The sequence below is a fragment of the Vigna unguiculata genome, chromosome 5, assembly GCF_037176805.1.
Source record: "Vigna unguiculata cultivar grain cowpea cultivar isolate G323 ecotype 2 chromosome 5, ASM3717680v1, whole genome shotgun sequence".
Taxonomy (NCBI): Eukaryota; Viridiplantae; Streptophyta; class Magnoliopsida; order Fabales; family Fabaceae; genus Vigna; species Vigna unguiculata.
This window is the reverse complement of record NC_140796.1, coordinates 48,333,390-48,354,769: the sequence shown is the minus strand read 5'-3', so window position 1 is coordinate 48,354,769 and position 21,380 is coordinate 48,333,390. Positions and strand designations below refer to the sequence as shown.

Here is a 21,380-nt window from a genome sequence, read left to right as displayed (position 1 = left end):
CTGTATTTCATCGAAGAGTACAATTATGTCACTAGCTGTGACAGCAACCATGCCATAAAATGGCCCATAAGAGACCTTGTGTATATTGTGAAGAGGGATTCAATCATTCAAAAAATAATTTTGAGAGATTTATTCCTTAAGCTCGCATTTATTTGTTTTTTCTTAATCTAAGAGAATTATTCCTAATTATAACTGTAAAATTGTGCATTAAAGGAGATGCAACCTCCTTGTATCTTTTTAATCCGGATTCTCTCTTGGATTTTTTTTTACTGTTCCACTACTGTATATTCATAATACATTACTAATTTTGATATTTTAAAATATATTAAAAAGATATTTAAAATATCAACACAGTGTATTATTAATGCTTAGTAGAGGACAATATCCAAAAAATCAATAGAAAATTTGGTCTAATTTTTTTCTAACATGTTTTAGGATTTGAATCTTAAATTCATATATATATATATATATATATATATATATATATATATTGTTTTGATATGCATTGATGTAACATATCCGATATTTGTGACATTATTTCGCTAGCGGTATGCTGTTATTTCAGGGTTATATCTTGTACTGTTAATTTTCTATAAAATATTTTAAACTTGTTTCAATAGGTTCAAGGTATAAAATAATTCAAAGTCTTATTTTGACCAATTAAAATTGGGTGGCTATATTTTTATTTTGACAAATCATATTTAAAATAGGCATTTGAATCGTGAACCTTGATTTTTATTGATTTATTATACCTGCACAATTACTACATATGAAATATTGCTTTAGTTTTTATGGCTTAATTTATGTCTAATATAATTTTCACACTTAATTTATAATTAGAAATACTATACAGTTGTTATAAAAGTGAATAATTTTTACCATTTATAATGATATAATTGAATACCATCAATGTCGTTAAATGAAAACATTATAGGTTCTTCTTGAAACTTAGAAGAAATCCAGTAACTTATGAAGTAAAGAAACTGGATAGAAAACTTTTATAAAAATCTATAATAACATAAAGAATTAAGCGTCTATTTGAAGCATTTTATACATAAAATTAAGCACAAAAACAATTCAGGAAACTTATGATCCATAAATGCGTCTCATGCAAGTAATGGGTTCGTCTAAAAAAAATCTTCATAATTTAAGACTGAAACATACATGTAACAAAAAGTATCTGTCAAATACTAGTGATTAATCTACAACTCGGAAATACATTGGATTCACAAAAGCAAAGTTAAAAATACATAGGGGGAAAGTAACACGAACAAGTGCTTCAGGTTCCACAACTACAGAATATTTGCTAAACAAGAAAAGTTTAACGTGGCAAAAAGAACTATAGTGTGTCTCGGTTTTGTGCTTAAGGAACCATTACTTTTAAAGAAAACCCTCAAGCACAAAAACGAGTATCTTTCGTATCATTGCTTTGGATTCTGCGTCGCAAAACTTGGGAATCCATTTTATCCAGCAACAGCTTGCATTCCAAAGAGGGAAAAAACACAACAATATTGGTATCAAAATAATAACACTAATCTTACCCCAGAACACCGTAATTGCTAAGGTTACAAGAACCCAGTATATTCCTACGCACTGAATTTTCTTTTGATTCTCTACTTGGTCTTCACTGCACTCACACTTTGACATGCTATTTGATTCAGATAGGGACGAGTCTGAACATGTAATCGGCGACGACCATTCTTGAAAATCTGCGACCACAATAGCCTCTTTCTCATCACCGGTTGATGAACTTCCTGCGTGTTCTACCGAATAACCACGCTTTGATCCAAAACGATTTTGGCCATGACCGTTTTTATTGTGAGCTCTTCTATTCTGTGAGGCAAAGATATTGAAGACAGTTAACATATATCTTTTTTATCTGAATATAGTATCTAAAAAACCCAAGTAAGGTTGATTTATAAGAAGCAACACGGCTTCAAACACCGCAACTTAAATCACCTTAGAAAACGTGGGCTTTAGAAGATGGTCCAAAAACGTAGCTTTGGTGGCTGAATTGTTTTTCATACCATGTTTATCTGCGATGTGAATATATAGAAAACCAGGAATAACAGAGCGATCAACAACAGCTATACACTTGAGCATGGCATCTATATCAACCACGGGAGGGAAACAGGTTAACGCAGAGAAAGGACACAAACTATGAATAATAATAGGTATTTGGGAGTTGTGAATGGACCTATAATAAGTTATATTATTGAGTCAAACCATAAGGAAAAAGACGAAAACTTTGTATTTGACGAGAGGGTTTTGGATTTTGGTGTCAATATATTTTTAGAACGAAGAAAAGTGATTTTAAGAATAATTCAACCTTATAAAATTTGTTTTCAAAAAATATTCTTTGATTCTCATTTTTGGATTTCTTTTTAATTTTTTTATGTAATATAAATTATCATTAATCAATATACTACTATCTTTTCCTTTAAACAATCAATAATACTATTTTCCAATTCAATTTTTAATGTTAGATTGATATTAACTATTAATTGCTATAAAATTGTTTTTTTCTTTAAATAATATATAACTTTTAACATATCTCTTTTATATTTATAATATATATATATATATATATATATATATATATATATATATATATATATATATATATATTAAGTACGAGAATAAATAATAATAAATGGTTTATGGAATAATACATTTAATAAACAAATTTTTTTGCTAAATTAGACTTTTGTTTTTCGATAAAAAATAGATTTTAAGTGTAACTTACAAAAGGTGATGTATCTGGTTATATGTTATGAAAGATATTCAATGGTATCATAGAAAAAAAAAATCATAATGAACTAAAATCGGCCTTTACGTACAAGGATGGGTGTGTTGGCACAAGGATGGGCTTTTGAACATGAACCACGTTAATGAATGAATATATTAAAACCGTTTATATATCTGGTTGGACCAATTTCAAGCATTGTATAAGTAATTGTATAAAAGACATTGTGAAGACCCATATGGAGATGGGAAATTTGTTTCGAATAATTCTTTTTTTTTAACAAGACGAGTATGAATGGAGAATAAGATGTATCATTTTGGAATTTTAGACATGAGAGTTGACACGAAGAAAGGGATGACAAAAATTAAAGGATTAAATATATTTTTCGTCCTCATTTTTGTAGTATTTAGTGTGGATGATCCTCATTTTGATAGAATATTTAAAATGATCCTTGTTTGTATCAAATGTTTAAAATGATCCTCAATTTTGCTATTCGTATTTTATTTGGTCTTTTTCTGTGATGTCCTTGAAGTTAGTATATAGGTGACACTGTTTGTATTATGTTGTATTGGGATGTGTTACGTATATTGTACAAATGGTTAGGTTACTGATTTAGACGACGTCACAGAAAAGGACCAAATAAAATATGAATTGCAAAAATGAGGACCATTTTAAACATTCGGTAAAAATGAGGATTATTTTAAACATTCTGCCAAAATGAAAACTATCTGCAACAAACACTACAAAAATGAAGACGAAAAAGATATTTAAGCCAAAACGAAACTATAAATGTGTGAATACTTGGTGTTACCAGTTAGTAGTATAGTAATTTAAAAAATGTTTCATATAGTATTGTTATGATGTCTTTTTTTTTGAAACATCTGATAGAAAAGTTAGACATAACTAATCATATAACAAAACTATATTAGGTAGACAAACTAATTAATTTATTGATATCAGCGCTATAAACAAAATATTGATTAGATTAGTAATAATTAAATAATACTATTTAATGAAATAATTAAATAATAAAAAACAATAATGTTTTTTGAAATGTATAGTAAAAAATCAGTAAAAATACATGCGCATGTGTGTCTTTTTTTGTTAAATTATAAAATGATTTTATTAAAAATAATTATAAAAATAAATAATTTATATAACTTTTTCTAATATAAATAATTTATTATTATAAATAATTTTTTGATCTAAAAAAATAGTTATGAAAAGGATAAAAATGAAAAATAAAATTTTTATTACGAGTAATTATTTAAATTTTTAAAAAAATGTTATCAAAGGATAAATTGAAAAAAATATGAAAGAAAGAATTATCTTTATATAATAATATGTCTGTATCATAATGTTATTTATCATTAAATATATTTATATTAAATTAAATCAATACTAATATTTATCTTTCCATGATATATGTGTGAAATATATTTTGGTCCCGTGTGTAACATGTTACTTTCTATACTAATTTTTTGTAGGTTTAGCATGACTTATTATTAACATACTATTTTTGTAAAGAATATTTATAATATATTGGTATACATGAAATTTTTATCTACATAAATGTTATCGTTGTCAATAATTATCTTGTCAAAGAGCTAGAAATATTAGTAAGAATAAATATTTTATTATTAAATCATATATATATATATATATATATATATATATATAAAAGATAAAGATGAAAATATATAAGTCTCCAAAATAATCAACCTTTTTATATTTTCTTTTATTTCCGTTTTGCATGGATGTAACTTCTCGCTACTAAATTTTAAAATTTTAGTATCAGTTTAATATGTAATTTAAAAGCGGTTTGAACCGTAACTATTTTTTTTAGTTAGTGAACCAACATAGAATTTCACATAACAAAAACACTATAATGTTGGTCTTTTATAACTGTCAAAATAATTGTCACTAAAATAAAAGTTGATTTTAATTGCCGTTAAAAAAAAATTATACTTAATAATCAGTAACGATTGTAACTGCTAGTAATTTCAATAATTTAAAAAATTTAATGACGAGTGTAATTGCCGTTAAGTAAATTTTAAAATATTATATTTAATTTTTAACAACTCGCCAGTAAATTTAATAATTTTAAAGATTTAATGACAGTTGTAACAATTGCTAAGATAATTTAAAAAAATTATATTTAATATAACGATAGCTGTAATTGCCAGTAAATTTAATAATTTAAAAGATATACTAAGGAATTTAACTATCGATAAAATCATAAATTTTTTTAAATGAAATCTAAAATCCATTCATCAATTGCCTTCGAGCGAAATTCCAATTCAGCACACATTCAATTTAATAACATGTGATTCGACACATTGTTAATTTTTCCATTTATTTACTATTATTTAGTAAAGTCCATGAATGCAAGCTTTTTATAGGAAACATGCTTTTATGTTATATATATTTATATAAACTGACAACTTTGATTACAACTTACAATATGAATAACGATTAATAAAATTAAATCCACATAAATAAATCTAATTTATTTTTGCTACTATGTTCTTCATGTTTTCTTAATTATTATGCAATTTTATAATCAAATACTCTATTGTTTCAAGGTATTTTTTAATTCATCCATGTCATTTTTTATGTAATCAAGTTCATATTTTCAATTATTTAAGTTTCACTGTTGATTAAGGTTAAGGTTAGGTTTTCTCATAACTATTCTGCATCATTTAAACTTCCATATAACCTAATTAAAATGGATTTTACATGCTTGAATAAAATTATATAAAAGGGTAAGACATGTTGGGCCATTTGCGGAAAACTATATATAAGTACTTTACTTCTGTTTAGAAATTAGCTTGGTTTCAATTCTTTTAAACATTTTCTTTATGTAAGTGCATGTTATCCTATGTCTTCTCACGTGAATTCCCCTCATTTAAACATTTTAACTATTTTTCCAACAAAGTATAAACAATATTATTATTCTCCAAAATTTAAATATCTTAAAATTTGGATGACACAAAAATATATAAATTCATTTTATGAGACTATTGAAATTAGCGCACTAAGGCCTACCTTAGACAATGATATAAAATAATGTAACATAAAATTGACGGATAATAATGATAGTTTGTTATTTTTCATGTTTGTTATAAATTTTTATTTATCTTTTATCATGTATTTTGTATGAAAAGATGTCAGATTAAAATTTATTTTTTAAGATATATGTAATTAGTTTATTGATGAGTTGTTTTTGTGAAAAGTAGAAGATTGGAGAAAAATGAAGAATTATCTTCAGGTCGTTCAGCTAAAAATAGAAAGATAGATTGCTCATAAAAAAAACACTCACTCACTCAATGACATACATCCTAGCATAACATATGTGTTTTCAGAGTATGAAGTAAATTATAGTTTTTTAAATAATTTTTTATTTATTAAATAGAAATACATCTTATAAAATTGTATAATTTTTTTTTACTATTTAGGAGTCATTAATTCGACTAAATATAATATACTAAAATTAGTATTCATTAATTTTAATTGGAATAAAAATAATTTTTTTAAATGACGTATAATATTTTAAAATTATTTAATTGTATAAATATAAATATCGTAAAGATAAAATAATTAGCAAACGATAATTGAAATGTATTTCAAATACATTCAAACAATTTTCTCAAGGCTGATTTATATATAAATCAAAAGTTTATGAAAACAAATCGGCAAAGTTACAATTATAGTTTAGAAAACAAAGAATAATGTAAACAATACTAATTTCTTTCCATCCCTTACAGTAATAAGTTTAGGTTATTAGTAGATAATAAGGTTCTCTATTTGTTAACAATTTAAATAATTATATTTTTTTAATGTAAATCAAGAGTATTAATTTATCTTTTTGAATCAAGAAACACGTAATATTAGCAAATATGATTTAATATATTAATTTTTGTTTTGTTTTGCTTAAATATAAATTTATTTTACACATTTTATGTGTAATATCTTATAAAATTATATAATTTATTGTTAAAACTTTCACATATGTAATTAATACATAATTTTACTGCTTATTAACTAAAGTTATGAATATAAATATAATATTACTATGTGTGTGTATGTGTGTATCTCTTAAGTATATCAATAAAAAAAATATATTTAATAGTCTAGTAACTTGAATTTTTTCTGTAAATTATCTCTTAAGAACACTTATTTATCCAAACTCCTCTAACACTTATAAGTCAATTTTTGCTTTCAACTTAAAACAACACTTTTAGGTAGTTGGGAAAAAACAGTGTCAAATATAATCATTGTTGACTCTAGAGACTTTCAAACTCCAGTTTAAATAGCTAGCAAAGAAAAAAAAAATGTGTATGTGTTCCACGTTTGAAGTTAGAAACAAATCCTGTACCTTACAACAACAAGGAACATAATAAATTATCTAAGAATAACCTAATAAATTATCAACAAATGAAGTTCAAATTTCATTTCCTATGTCAAGTAGATTATTTTTGGTTTTTTAAGATTAATTATTCAGTTAATCGTTAAAAAATATTAAATTAGTTATTTGATTTGTGTAAATTGATCTTGATTTAAAAAATTAATACAATTTAATCTTTTTATTAAATTTTTCTAAACAGATAAAAAAGTTTCACCAATATCGAAGCCGTTAATAAAGATTATTTATTTTATTAATATAATTAATATAATCTAAATATCAAATTTGATGAAAATTTCATGATTCAATTTTTAGAAAATTTAGTAAAAATAGTCAAATTGTATAGATTTTTTAAAAATTATGATTAAATTATATCAATTTTCATAAATCAACAATAAATTAAAACTAAAAAATATTAAAAGACTAACTTAACATTTTTTAAATAAAAATAAATATAAATGAATGAAGAATTAATTTTCTTTTTATCAATTGAATTACAATCTTAAACATGAATTTATTCCAAAAACTCTTAATTTACAGCTGTCAATGTTAGTTGCTTAATTTGTATGTAAAATTTGTTTCTATTGCTGATCAGATCGGAAGCGCCACGTAAGCAATACAATAATGTGTTAACAGTATCGGTTTCAGTTCTATTTCTTTTGGCTGACAGCACATTCAACAACCAAAAGTTTCACTTCACCACTCCTTCTCCACACACAAATCACAATCTTCACGTTGGTGGTGGGCCCATTTAGTGAAAACATATGTAAAGTAGAATTTGGTGCTGCTATGTCTTCAAAATATAATTTATTGATTTTAATATTTTAAAATGTATTATAAAAATTATGGTTAAATATGTTTTTGTCCTCAAGTTAATTTAAATTTGAAATTAGTCCATTTTTAAAATTTTATACCAATTTAGTTCTTTATATTTAAAAATGTATGAATTTAGTTTTTTTAACCAAATTTTGTTAAACTTATCTGACATTTCAAGCGCATTTCATAATAATATTTGAGTTAATATTAAAATAAAAAGGTGTTAAAAGAAAAATATTATCATAAAATGCGTTTGAAACGTCAGATAAACTTAACAAAATTTAATTAAAATGATTAAATTTACGCATTTTTAAAAATAAATGATTAAATTAATATAAAATTTTGAAGAAAAACTAATTCTAAATTTTACTTAAACTTAAATGATAAAAACATATTTAATTCTAAAAATTATAATATACAGCGTGAATCTATTTTAATATTTAACAGAGCAAAAAAAACAAATAGAAAAAACTACTCATGAAAATATGTATACATTGAATTTATATTTGAAATAAAAAAACGTTAATGAAACCGTGACGGCAGGTGATTCCGTGCATGTCATGAGGAAGTCAAATGTAGGGACAGTGCGATAAATTTTGTGTGTATGTACTCATACATCGGTACGCCACAATTCTATCACTTCTCAAATCAGTAACACTTTAGTCAATACTAAAACCTAACCTCAGAGCCTGCTGGTCCCACACTCTCATCTCATCCACAAGGGTCGCTACTATAAATAAGCGTTTATTAGTGGTTAAGGATTGGATAATGATTTTTTATCCATATTTTTTTATCTATTTTTAACTCATTATTTTTATCATTTTTAAATTATTTATTTTAATTTTTTATAATGATATGTTGTGATGATTTAAGGGTGATAAAAATAGTGGATTAAAAAAATAAATTAAAGTATCATTGTCCTTAAAGATTTAATTCACTGCTGCAAAATTTTATTTTAGAAATCAAATTATAATTCCGCAAAATAATAAAATTGGTATTGGATTTTAAATTAATTAATACCAAAATTTTGGCAGGATACAATTATTGTGGTATTTATTTTAGTTGTTGAAAATTGATGATCACCATCTAATGTGTATGGAAACAAAAATGGATTTTCTTAAACAATCTTTGTATCAATACCAATTATACTTTATATTTGAATTGGATGGTTCCAAATTAGATATGTTAAAATGAGTTGAAATCTACGAGTCAACCCGGCTCATTACAGATTTGGACTGGGTTGGGTTGAAATTTTTTTACAAATTTCAATACGGGTTGATTTTTGATCCGGCTCACCTAGAACCCGGCTCACCCGGGTTGAACCCATGGTGAGCCGGGTTAGCTCACAAACCCGCAAATAAAAGGTCACACAAGTATTTTTTTGTTAAGTTGAACTTTGTATTTAGGTATGTTAGGTTGTTTTTTTTAGTAAACACATAGATAATTTGTATTTTTGTAATTTTGGTTTGTATTTGGATTCTATTAAAGTTTATTTAGATTTTAATTGGAATTATAATCTAGTTTTGAATAAAAAAAATAAAAAAGTGTATTTTTTTTAATTAAGTGAGCTCGTGAATGAACATGTTTACTACCAACCTATAGTGGGTTGGGTCGGGTTCAAATTTTGTTGGCTCGCTAATTAGTGAGCCGGATTGGGTTGACTCACTAAGTGATCAACCCATGATGGATCGAATCGGGTCGGGTCGGATTACCTGTTTTGATACCTTTATTCCAGATAATAGAAAGTATGTGTCATTTATATGCATTCTTCACATAATATATATGTAAATATATAATAGTTAATTCTTTTTTATTTAAATAATGACTTTTATAAGTTTCTATTTTACTACTAACATTGAAAACTCATAAAATCTTTTGACTTGTGTAATTATGATCTTCAAAATTATTTCGATGAATTTAGTTCTCATTTATTGAACATGGGGTTGAAATAATAAAAACATAAATAAGAAGTTTCCGAGTTAAGTGTACTTAGAACTAGATTATTTTGGATTTGTTTTTAATAATTCATTATAACCTATTTAAGTATCTATTCAACTACTAAACTCATAAATAAGATATAAAGTTTTGTATATGAAATGAAATAAATAATTACCTCTCACATGGATACATCTATTGTAGATGATCTCCTACTCTTACTTCATAAGGTAAATGAATAGGTAAATACCATAGGATTGAAAAATTCAAAATAAAAAGATTTGTTCTAACTTGCATGTTGTAATGATTATGTTTTGTTCACTAATAACAAATCATCCACTTGCAATATTGTGGGTACAAATTCTTAAAAAACTTAATTTAGCTAAAATTATAACTTTTCATTCCAAACAACTTCTTTTAATCTAGATTTAGACACATACACAAATTTGAGGTATACTTATATGACATTTTCAACTCAATGTTCCATTTGTAAACAATATTATCTTGTTTATTGTATAAAACAAACTTTGCTTTAGATTTTATTAGACTTTTCCACTTCGTTGAACTTCTAGTTCTAATTTTTTTCACTTACAATACCCTTTCAAATCTATTTTTATTTTAATATTATTTTTGGTCTTATTTTTGGTATCATATTGTGTGTTAAAGATTGTATGAGACATATATTTTTTGTACATGCATTACGTTGAGTTAATTTCTTATCAAATTGCTTTTTCAATAGGGAAACTATCGAAAGAACATTTATTTTGTTCATTTATATGACTCACCATACCCATCACATGTACAAGGACTAACCTCAATTATTTTTGGAAAAAAAAAATTGTTCACATCATTCACCCTCTAATAAAAAAATGTGAAGGTTGACATTTCAATACGATATTTATAAAATGTATTCTTATTTCTTCTAAATGAATAATTCATAGGAAAATCACTAGTAACTTTCATCATATTTTTGTTTTCAGTTATCATATGTAAACACTTCGTTCCATAATTATTTTAAATCATCAATCATTGGTTACAACACTTCTATTTTACCTTTTGGATTATATGAGCTAGGAATAATCAATGTCAATAATATAAAAGATAATCATGCATCATTATGGAAAAAGATTATAAGGAGTGATAATTATCAACCAACAGGAATAAGGTGAAGTTGAATTATTAAAAGCTACTTTCAAAATGTCACTTCATATGTGGATTAAGAACTCATGGACATGTATAATCTCTTAAGCTAAGGAATTATAGGTAAATAATACATTCTCTTCACACGAACCTCATCGTGTTTACCTCTACTATTATTGTGTATTTGAAAACATGATTTATGACTAGATTTGTATTCTTTTAACTGCATATATTCATCAATGTAACATAACGTTCAACGATCACCACAAAAGTATTTTTCTTTGTGATTAAAAGTTTTGACACAATTTTTTAGCCGTGTAGACATATGTCGGAATAAGATTGTCAATAGGATGTGTCTCTTTCATAAGGCTATAATATTTGATCACATGATCTTTTGAGACATTTTTTCTCTTATTTAATTATAATTATAAAAAATCTAACAGCAAAAAAATAATTAAATGTAATGATTACATCGGGCCATGATGTTTTTTGGGCTAAAAATTCATAAAACTTTTGGGTTTTACATTTGGAGACTAATCCATAATTGGAGAGTCATCCAATGATATGATTCATTTCATACTTTAGACAAACAACATCATAAATAATGTTCTCAAATCTATTGAGTGTCTCTCTTGTGTGTTGAATATCTTAGGACTAATATCTACACATATATTTGGATTACTTTTTCCATAACTCTATTCTAATACCAATTTCAAGAATAAATCTATTTTTATAAAGATGAATTTTAACTTCTTAAAAAAGGAATAATTTCAAATTTTTTTACTTAAAACAAAGATACTTTATTTTTTTCATTTGACAAATTGGTTTCTTGACATGCATAGGACACAGACTCATCTATTCCTTTTAAAATTACGTCATTATATCTTCTTCTATATTAGTCTATTATAATTCCAACTTCTACTTTGATGAATATCTATATTTTGTCATAATAAAGTGCATCATTTAATTATAAAAGGAATCTTATAGAAAGGAATTTAAAAAAAATGATAATTGGGACTGATATTATTTTTAAACTATATATACTTAATTTATAATATATTGAGTTGTGTGAGCATAAAGTTAAAGAGTTGAACATTAGAAGACTATAATCACAAATTAAAAGTTGAGTCAACCGTAAAAGAATTTTGTAGAGTTTTTAATGGAAAATAAGGGGAGAATGGGACATATCCAGAAACTCTTGATCAATAAAATACACATTAATACATTAATTTTTATAGTTTAAGAAGCTTACATCAGGAAAGGAATTGTAAGTTGAGAAGTTAAGGTCAGAAGTTCAATGCTCTTCAAAATCGTTCTTTAAAACACAAATTTATAACACTTCTTATGTTGTTTTTTTGAAGAATTGTTATAATTCAAAAGCAAAGTTAGCAAATTGTTGCAAAATCTTGATGTTTCATAGTTACCATGTTAGGATTTAGTTACCTTGTAGGATTTGAAATCACGTAAGCTCGTTGTAATAATATAATAACATGCTTATAAACTTCCAAATCTAAATGAAAGCATATAGATAAGTGGTGACGGAAATTAATATAATTGTGGTAGGAGTCTCACAGGATAAGGTGATTTCATGTTGGTTCTTAGGTGAGTATTCACCAAAGTCTCATATTGAATAGTAAGAAGAAAAGAGTAGTAGAAAAGTATTATAAAAGTAAAGAGTTGTTTTTGGAATTGTCACCCTAACTCAATAAGTCTTTTGGATGTATGGGGGCTAAGGTAGTTGTGTGTCATTGAAGGTTTGCAATTTTTGTTTGAAAAAATTGCACTATGAAGCAAGTTTTGGTCCACAAAAATTGCACTATGAAATGTTTGTAGTTTTGGTCCATTAAAAATGCTTTTGCTTGAAGAGATTATTTTTAGTATGTGATTTCCCAACATTTCATAATATATAAGTACATGCAAACTCACCTTTGTGAAGTTAAATTAGGTTTAAAGTTCAATTTTTAACATAGTATTAGAGTCATGAGTTAGAATCTATCTTAGTGAGAATTTAATTTTTTTGGCTTATATATTGTGCTACCTACTATCAAAAATTTTGTTGTTTATTAAACATATTGTTCCACCCATTAATGTCTAGTATCGCGCTCGATATGTATAGGGGTGTGTTGTAGGTATAAACCTTATTTTACAAACCAGTTGTGTAAGTTTGAATTAGACTTAAAGTCCACTATTTTTAATACAAGTAGTCATCCCAACTAGAAAAAGTAAAAAGAAGTAAAAAAGAAAACATAATTTACATAAAAGAAAGGAGAAATTAAAAATGCTTACAATGTTTGATAATATTGGAAAGATGACTGTGTATACGTTTTTGAAAATAAAGTTCATTTAAACGAAACTTTATACAACCATCATTTTTTTTTTCAACAACTGTATTATTACTATTAACAATTTTTAATAGGGTGTCGCATTGAGTTTTCATGTGCCTAAAATTTATAGGTACTCCTCTATTAGCTATACCTTCATCAGTGCACTGCATTGTACTAGGTCTGCTAAGGATATTTGTTATCAAGGTATGTCGCAAATATTGAGTAATTCAATGGCAATGTCATCTCCAATGCATAAGCAAAGACAATGAATAGGATTCTACTTGCTACCTAAAACCTACATTCCTTCCCCCATAAATATATTTTCCAAATTGTTTAAACATGTCAATTCTAAAAATAGAAATAGAAAGAGAATATATATATATATATATATATATATATATATATATATATATTAGCGTAAATATAGGTACTATCATGTCTGTGTGTATGCATTTTTTAAATATGCATGATATTATATTAGTAGGTGATAATATTGTAATGTTATTAAGTTAATATATAAACTAAAATTATATTTATTAAAAATGAAGTGAAATATATCAGAACATACGAAAGAATCACCATTAATAAATAAAAAAGAAGAAAAGAAGCACAAATAACCAATTTTATAAAAAACTTGTAAAAGTAACAATTAATTTTAAAATAATAAATTATTATATTTAAAGGGTAAAATTAATATTTTAAAATGTGGACACAAAAAGAGAAATCATATATATATATATATATATATATATATATATATATATATATATATATATATATATATATATATATATATATATATATATTACAAGTTGAAATTTGAGACAAATATGAGAGGAAAGAAGAGAAATAAGCAATGGTGAAATGTAAAGTGGGAAGATAACTTGAGCACAAAAACAATATTGTTAGGAGAAATTGCTCAGCAGAAATGACGGTGACTGATCGGCGATTTCACCGAAAAATTGGTGCTAGAAGACAATGACAAAGAAGTGAAGAAAATAAAGGAAAAATAGCTGTCGGATAACCCAAGAGAATAGAAAAGAAAGAAAAAAGACCTGAAGAATGGACCACGGCTACTCCCAAATCTCAAATTCAATTCAGAAGAAGATAAGTAATAATTGAAATAGCTCTAATTTAATCAATATAATTAATATTTATTTAATATTTTTAAATTGGTTGATATTTAATGAATTTCTTTCTAGTGTATTAATTGTTATGTTTATTTGCATGCATGTAATGTTTTCTTGCTCGTACTTATGATTAAAACTGAAAAACAAAATAGTGATGTATGTTTCTAATGATGTGTTTGATATTTTTAGGCCGTGTTAGAATTTTATTTTATTATTCACTTATTTTCAATGTAGTTTTAATGAAGAACACAAGATTTCAAGGGACCCTATGATAAATATACGTAAAATGGATAAGTGATGTTGAATTATTTAAGTTGGATAGATATCATGAGAAATATTTCTTCTTAAACAATATTTTTTACGCGAGAAGACGCATTTAAATTATGTAAACTTGAACATATGTTAGCCGAACTTACAAGTGATACAACGTGTGTTTAAACTTGAGATAATTTTGTACATTTTCATTTAAAACACATCCCAATTTAAAATTAAGTGTTTGGAGAGACGACAATGGCCCTTATTTTCGTGTATGTGACAGAGTTTTGTTGATTAGATGGTATGGTTAGACGTAGGTTGTCCATGTTCATCTTCCAGTATCATGATCCCAAAAACTGTCCATTACTGAGTGTCTCGAAAAAATCAAAAACATGTTTTCGTGTATTATAGTGGACTGGTACATTTTAGACAGAACATGTTTAGCACGTGTATTATGGTGGATTAATATGTATTATATTTTGAGCCGCAGGAATAACGTAATGCGTAACTGCATCAAGTACGATTTTATTAAGGAGAGGTTCCTACAATTTTTGCAGTCTCTTTCACTCTACCGGCGTAATGAATGCTTAATATTAAGTATGGTTGGGATGGGAGTTTTTTTGTCATGCAAACTGTAGAAAGCATGGCCCATTTCCTTAATTGTAATTAATTATCTTTTCCTTCATTCTTGATTTCTTGGTCAAGCAGAAACCAGTGAGCAATAACTTCTGGGTTATACATCCCCATACTTTTCTGAATGGACCTTAAACCAATTTTAAAACACCTTTTTATCTTTAACTAAGATGAGAGAACTCTGAATTTTGCTTCTTCCGTTTTGTTTGAACGTATACGACCTTAACATGAAACTTTTGTTGTTGGACCTTCTTCTTGGTTGGTGTGCATGTCTTCTGATCCTGTTCTATCTTATCAATTACAATCAGGGATGTTAAAATATATTGTGATCCTTCGTTGGTCTGCTAAAATGGGATGGGTAGGTTATAATTTTTAATCCGTTAATCTATTCTAGTTTGATTTATCTAATTTCTTAAATTGATAAGTCAAAAGTGAATCAGTGTGTTTTTATCTGTTAATTCATTTTACTTTTAAGTTAAAAATTAAAATTCAAATGATTAAAAAAATTATATTTTTATAAATATGTAAATATATAAATTATAATATAATAATTTAATATGTAAATATAATAATTATTTTCATTTAGTTAATTAAAAATATTAATTAATCAATTCAAATTTTAAAAAATATTTATATGATTAAATATATTTTAAATATATATATATATATATATATATATATATAAAACATAAAAAAATATATACTGGAAGGCCAGTCCATCGACCTAATCTCTTATAGGTCAAGAGCGACCGGGCCACAAATCGGTCAGGTTGATCTTTTTGTTACCCCTAATTACCATTATATTTAATACAACTCTTTATAAATAACTTTTATCTTGTATTTGAACGAGAAATATCAATAAATTTTGAATTTTGAATTACATAATATTTAAAGCGGTTGTAATTAATTTTTTTTTTCTAAATATTTTTCTTTAAATAAAATATATTCTATTTTAAAAATATATATTTTAAAATTAAAATTTACAAAAATAAATATTAGTTAAATTTAAATATTCAAATAAAATTTAACAATATATATATATATAGAGGTATAAAAAGAGAGTGGCTAAATGTGAAATATCAATATTTTATTTTGAAATGAATCTTAAATTTTATTATTTTGTTTATTTAAAATATCTTTTCAAAGTTCTTAAGTTTTAATTTCTTTATAATAAACCTATTTGTTATATAACCTTTTTTTTTTGTAATAAATCTATTTCTCCAAAATAACTTTTTTTTAGTTTGTGGGGTTGTTTAACTTTTTAAAAATCAACGGTTGTTTAAGTTTAAAAAATAAACAGAAACTGAAAAGAATGTAAAGTTTAGTTTTGAATATATATATATATATATATATATATATATATATATATATATATTTTATGATTATTATAATATGTGTACATATATACATTAATCTCTAAAAATAATTATGTAACAAATGGATTCCAATATGTAAGCGACACTTTTTACGATGTTAATATATTTAAATTACAATCTTAAATAAATGTGTATTGAATAATTTAAAATTCCACTTTTCAAACTAGTTTGTAAAATATAAAAAACAAATTATATATTTTAGGGTTAAATACGTTTTTTTCTTTTGGAATAACTGTTCTTCTTATTATTCCTAACTAAAAAAGTTTTATCAGATAGGAAACTCTGTATGTTATCGACACCTACTAAATAATCAAAAGAATTATAACTAGAATTATCACAATCATCCACTTCTGAAATTTTTTATATATATCAGTTAAAATTTTGGGTTCTTCGCTTAAACTGGTATTCTTAATAGGACCAAGACTCTCCATTGATTTACTTAATTAACACCTGTATTCGAACTTCCTATTAAGTAACTTAGAATTGAACCACCATTTTTCCATAGAGTTTTTTTCTGTATTCAGTGAAATTTGGAATTAGTCCATCTTCAAAAATTTTGATCAATTTAGTCATTCATCTTTAAAAATGTGTGAATTTAGTCCTTTTAACCAAATTTTGTTAAGTTTATATGACATTTCAACCGCATTTCATAGTATTTGAATTGTTTACACCATTTAATATATTTTCTCACTTCAATGTTAACTCAAATATTATTATAAAATGCGTTTAAAATATCAAATAAACCTAACAAAATTTAGTAAGAATGACTAAATTCACATATTTCTAAAAATAAAGAACTAAATTGGTATAAAATTTTAAAAATAAACTAATTCCAAAATTCACTAAAATTTAAGGGACCAATAACATAATCTAAAAATGATAAAAGTGGTGAGTTAAAAGTGGGTCCAAAAAAGTGAGTTAAAATATCATTATTCTATTTAATTATATATTTTATCTCTCTTCTCGTTTCCAAAAATCACTTTCCACTTAAAGAGAGAACAACCTCTTTAATTAAAACGATGAACCGGTATCAGGTTACCTATCCGCTTAACCCTTAAAATTAAAGAACATTCTGCAATACATGATGAAAGTTGTCATTTATTACAACAAAAGTACTGATTAAGTTTAAATAATCCCACTCACTACGTAAGTGGTTGAAAAAAACTAATTAAATAATTTTAAAATTGATGATTAAAAATTAAAACAGTTTAAATAGTTTACTTTAAGAAATTAGCGTATTTTTTATTTTTATAAAAATATTTTTTAATTAGTAAAGACTTGAACAAGTTATAAGGTTCCTGTTTATATTTTTATTATTAGCATTTTAATTTTTTTAATCTTATACTATGCAATTTTTTTATACTACTTTATATTTTTAATAATTTATATTAATTTGTAATATATGATGGAATTTTTCTCTTGTTTCTTAACTATTACATTACATTTGTTTTAAATATTTTTATTTTATTTATCTATTATTCTCAAATTTGTAGACAATATTAGTTTTTTTAATTTTTATTTTCTTATTTAAAAAAAACTTAAATTATCCTTAAAAACAAATGAACGGAAAAAAAGATATACAGATCATTGTTATTAGTTTAACTGCCACTCAATTATATACAAAATATAACAACTTTATATGGTTTAATATCTTAAATGGTTCAAAGATATCCAACTAGATTGGGACAGCAAATAGAATCGTTTGAACTCGTTCATGTTTTGATAGAGAATCTTAAATTGATTGGATACGCGTGATAATGCATTTGTCTTATTCTCGTTTCTATATCTGGTTCAATATCTATTTCCACTTACATAATTGTTCTCGTTTATTTATAATTTTCTCAATATTTAGTTTTTTAATCATTTTTTCTTTTGCTACACATTTTTTCTTCTTCTATTCTAATTGCTTGTCTTGTTCTATATCCACAAAATTTACTCACATCTCTATGGTACTTATTTTCTTATCACAATTTTAATTACACATTTTTGCTTTGTGTAGTTATGTTTAAATGATATGTTATCAAATTATAGTGAGTAAAATAGTTTTTAGGTAATTTGATTATTTATACCTCTTTTCAGTTTTTATTTTTATTTATTTGTGTCACATGAGAATGTTTGGTGCTCTTAATTTTAAGATTTCAAGTGTTTAATGGCATAAATCATTCTTTTATTATATAATATAGAAAAATATTTGTTATTCTTTCATTCTTAATTTTTATTTCATTTGAATAATTTTTTGTTTTGCTTGAACAATTTTCACTGTGTCTCAATAGTTAAACTAGTTTAATATCTAGAGATTTTTTTTTTCAAATCTCTAAAATATTTGCTATCTTATCATATTCTTAATTATACATATACATTTTTACTTGTGCAATTTTATTTAATGATATATCAAATTGTTTCTAGAAAACATGTTTGATAATTTTTATTTCTTTTTAATATTTTTATTTGTTGTCTTCTAATAATGTAGAATATGATTTTAATGATTTTTTATATGATTTTATTTTTTAATTGATTATCATAAATGTAATTTGTACTGCGTAATTCTACGAAGACATTTCATTTATCATAATATAATAATTTAATATTATTGTGATGAAATTTAAAAAATAAAAGGTTTGTATCTAAATTTCAGTTATTATTAGTTTAATAATTTTTTTTACGTGTGATTTTCCTTATGTAGTATATTATAAGTTTTGTTAACGTATAAAAAAGAGATTTTATTATAATTTAAAAAATATTTGAAATATATTTAAATTTGATTTTTTTAAAATATTTTTCAATTTTGTTTAATTAATGTTTTCAAAATTATTCAATGTTCTTATTATTATGAATTTTTATTTATGTGTAATTTTTTAATATTTTATATAATTTTTTTATCTAATCATTATTTAGTATTTTAGTTTAAAGTTTATACAGCTATCATTTCTGTCTAAATATTTTATATTGAATACATTTTTTTATGATGAATATTTATAATATTATATTTCCCTTTTTATGATTTTTTTATTGTAAAAATTAGTTAATTCATATTAAAATAGTAAGAAAATTTCTATAATATAACTACACCTATTATTTGATAAAAGTTAAAATGAGACAAAAATTATATACATAAATTATATGAATTTCAAAATTAAAATGAAGATGAGATAAGGAAACTTGTGTACATTCCATCACATCGTTGTCATATTCTAAAATTTCAAATTATATAACATTATTTTATAAAAATAATAATAGTAGTAGTTGAATAACAAAGATAATAATATTAATAATCATAATAATAAAATATACAAATAAACATATACTACTATTTAGCATCACTACGAAAAAATGACATCCACGTCTCATCCCTCAATAATCATATGTTTTATGAGGATATATTTTTTTGCATATAAAAGAAAAAAAAAAACAAATGTCAAACAATCAAGATCATGTTAAGTTGGCTAAAACGAAAAGGCAAGCGGCATCAATATTTACCAAGAAAACAATAGAAAAACATTCAAAAAAATTTGCTTTGCAAACCTTGATTTTTTTAACCCGGAAATTTATTACGTGTAATCAGTACCTACAACGTCCACTATAAAAATAATTACCATAATTAATTAAGCACATTATTTATATTAATAAGATATCTGTTCAACCTAAAATAAAAACGTTAATTTATATATATATAAAACGAGTTTCAACATTCTATTTCCATTTCCAAACTAAAATTTGTTAGAAATTTTCATCCTCGTCTCTACCCGGGATGATTACATTCATATGGGTGTTTACGTCCGTATTCTTCCTATTTTAATATTAATTAATTAAATTTTATAAAAAATAAAAAAAAAATATAATATTATAAAATATTTAATATTAAAAAAATATATTTAATGTCAAATATTTAAAGATAAATAATAATTATATAAATTTAAAATAAAAATACCAAATAACCATTTAATTAAAATGAAATAACTAGAATTATATAAAATATTACGCAATTAAACATAAATAAAATTTCATAACAATAAAAATATACATTAATTTTGAAAATGTTAATGAAATAAAGTTGTAAAGTTAAAAGATATTTTAAGAGAATTATAAAAAAATAAATATTCAAGTTTAAAAATATTTCAAATATCTATATATTTCGTTTCTTTAAATTATTATGGAATATTTTTTTTAATATTAATAAATATTATAATACACTACTTAAATTAAATCACACATAAAAAAATTAAACTAAGTATAATACAAATTTAGACATAAATATTTCATCTTTTAAATATTATGATAATGACATTGAATTATTACACTATAGTAAAATGAGATGTCTTTATACATTTACGAAAGTAAAATTAAATTTATAAGGATGAGTTAAAAAATAAAAATCATTATATAAAAATCATTAAAACAATATTCTACATGATACAAAAATAACAAATAAAAATATTAAAAAGATGTAAAAATAATTAAATGTGAGTATCCTATAAATGATACTATAGAATTAAATTGCACAAGAAGAAAACATATACAATTATGGATATGAAAAGATAAAAACTACCTTGGAGATGTTATAAAACTCCCAACTATTGAACTAGTCGAACCATTGAAAGATAATAAAAATTATTTGAGTAA

At 24.1% G+C, this 21,380-nt stretch overlaps 1 protein-coding gene across 1 annotated transcript; it reads right to left on the bottom strand.

Moving 5' to 3' along the window:
- Positions 1-1,380: 1,380 nt before the first annotated feature.
- On the bottom strand, positions 1,381-8,677 carry LOC146886504 (uncharacterized). The gene is made up of 3 exons (XM_085673477.1): positions 8,649-8,677; positions 1,960-2,197; positions 1,381-1,833 (listed from the first exon to the last, which is right to left on the bottom strand). Exons 1-3 carry the CDS (start codon positions 8,675-8,677, stop codon positions 1,381-1,383), a joined length of 720 nt encoding a protein of 239 aa, XP_085529603.1.
- Between the last annotated feature and the right edge of the window lie 12,703 nt (positions 8,678-21,380).

What these genes read in the sequence shown, in the direction of transcription:
- LOC146886504 (XM_085673477.1), bottom strand. Translation starts at nt 8,677, where the DNA reads ATGAGAGTGTGGGACCAGCAGGCTCTGAG. An exon ending in TGGGACCAGCAGGCTCTGAG is followed by an intron (nt 2,198 to 8,648) that starts GTTAGGTTTTAG and finishes AACTTATTATAG; the next exon opens with GTCCATTCACAACTCCCAAA. An exon ending in TAAAGCCCACGTTTTCTAAG is followed by an intron (nt 1,834 to 1,959) that starts GTGATTTAAGTT and finishes TTTGCCTCACAG; the next exon opens with AATAGAAGAGCTCACAATAA.